At 32.2% G+C, this 1582-nt stretch overlaps 1 protein-coding gene across 1 annotated transcript; it reads right to left on the bottom strand.

The window, feature by feature from the left end:
* Positions 1–518: 518 nt before the first annotated feature.
* LOC149926334 (uncharacterized) lies at positions 519–1351 on the bottom strand. The gene is made up of 2 exons (XM_090157673.1): positions 977–1351; positions 519–891 (listed from the first exon to the last, which is right to left on the bottom strand). Exons 1-2 carry the CDS (start codon positions 1349–1351, stop codon positions 691–693), a joined length of 576 nt encoding a protein of 191 aa, XP_090013799.1. The 3' UTR covers positions 519–690.
* Between the last annotated feature and the right edge of the window lie 231 nt (positions 1352–1582).

Below are 1582 nucleotides of genomic sequence, written 5' to 3'. Positions count from 1 at the left end.
CCATTAAATTTTGGTATATTTATGTTAAATGCGAGAAATATTCGGCAATATAAAAAATAATCTACTTAGTCCAATTTAGATGAATTTACTCAAATTAGTCGTAACTTACCGAACTTTACTTTATCTTACCGAATTTCACACGTATTTCCGTAATATATTAACATTTACCTTAAATTATCAGTATTTACCCAAATTATTCGACTTTGTCCAATTTAGACGATTTAAACCAAATTAATGAAAACTTACACGTTATTACGTATATTGCAGAAATAGAGGTCGGCATTATTTGTCCATTATCCACGATATTTCAAATTATCTATAGAAAACACAAAAATAAGTTTAACTTAATAATATTGAATTACTTATTCATACTTTTTAAAAAAAAATAAACCCAGCCAAGAACGTTGCGTTTTTAATCGTGAAAGAATGTCTATGAAAAAAAAGAGTTATCTGCTTATAGCTAAATTAAATTGAGCAAATTAGATCAGACAAATTTATTCATTGAAACAACACGGAAAACATGAATGTATTAAAAATTACCAAAACATTTTTTAATTTTATAGCTATAAATAATCAAACCAGAATAATTTCTGATCACATATATTTGGGGTTTTTTGTTTTTGTCATTTGTCGTCCGAAAATGTATCTACAGAAATTATTAGTGCTTACCAAAACCATACATATCAGTGCCTACACTCTTTCACTAGTATTCCGCCACCATAACTTCAAAGACATCATGGCCGTTATTGTTTCAGGCTGTAAACAGCCTCTTTTAGAAGTAACAAGGTCAGTTCCTGCAGAAAATATTTGTTCAGATGGTACTGACGTGGCTGGTATGGCCAGATAATCTTGCGCCATTTTAGCTACTGTAGGATAGTGAATTTCGTTTTCCTGCAAGGAGATGGCATAGTACATTTTAATTGGAACTTTTAAAATATCTCATTAAGTTAATGACATCAAAGCATCGAGTACCCACCCTCCACCATTTTAGTACGTCGGTTCTTGGGGGCTGTAAATCGTCCTTAAAAAACTTCAACAGTTCAGATCCACGCGCCGTTTTCGCTGCGCGCTTTGGGAAGTACGCGTAAATTCCAGAACGATCTACACTGGTAGTGTGCGAAGTAGACGGCGCAGGGACTCCAGCTCCAGAACCAGAATTATTCTCATAATACGTGTTAAATATATTTAATATCGTGGCCTTAATAGATTTCACTTTTTGTTTTTCGTAGTTTGCTTGAATAAAGTCCAACTTTAAAGTGGCGTCTAAAGCTAGAAAAAAGTAATTATAAGTTATATAAAAATAAAAGGAAATATAAAACCAAATAATTAACCAAATATGTACCCCACGCATAAAGCAATCATAACACAAACGTGATAGAATTTCAAAATTATAGGCGAGATTGCCTCCGAATGTTATACTTTGATTAAAATATTACTAAATCGATATTCGTACTATATTTACCCACTAGCCCAGAGCTTTTTAAATGAAATTCGATTAGCCACATTGGTTTTATTTTGTAATTGTAAAAGACTTAGGCCTGTGCTTGAAAGCTCACCAATAGCTATCCAAAATGTTTCGATA

This window comes from Leiobunum rupestre, chromosome 9 (genome assembly GCF_980474605.1).
Source record: "Leiobunum rupestre chromosome 9, qqLeiRupe1.1.hap1, whole genome shotgun sequence".
NCBI classification, from domain to species: Eukaryota; Metazoa; Arthropoda; class Arachnida; order Opiliones; family Sclerosomatidae; genus Leiobunum; species Leiobunum rupestre.
The sequence above is the reverse complement of the archived record's forward strand: the minus strand, read 5'-3'. Positions and strand labels throughout refer to the sequence as shown.

Coding starts and splice junctions, on each gene's coding strand:
- LOC149926334 (XM_090157673.1), bottom strand. CDS start 1,351: ATGCGTGGGGTACATATTTGGTTAATTATTTGGTTTTATATTTCCTTT. Junction 892..976: donor ACGTACTAAAATGGTGGAGG/GTGGGTACTCGA, acceptor ATCTCCTTGCAG/GAAAACGAAATTCACTATCC.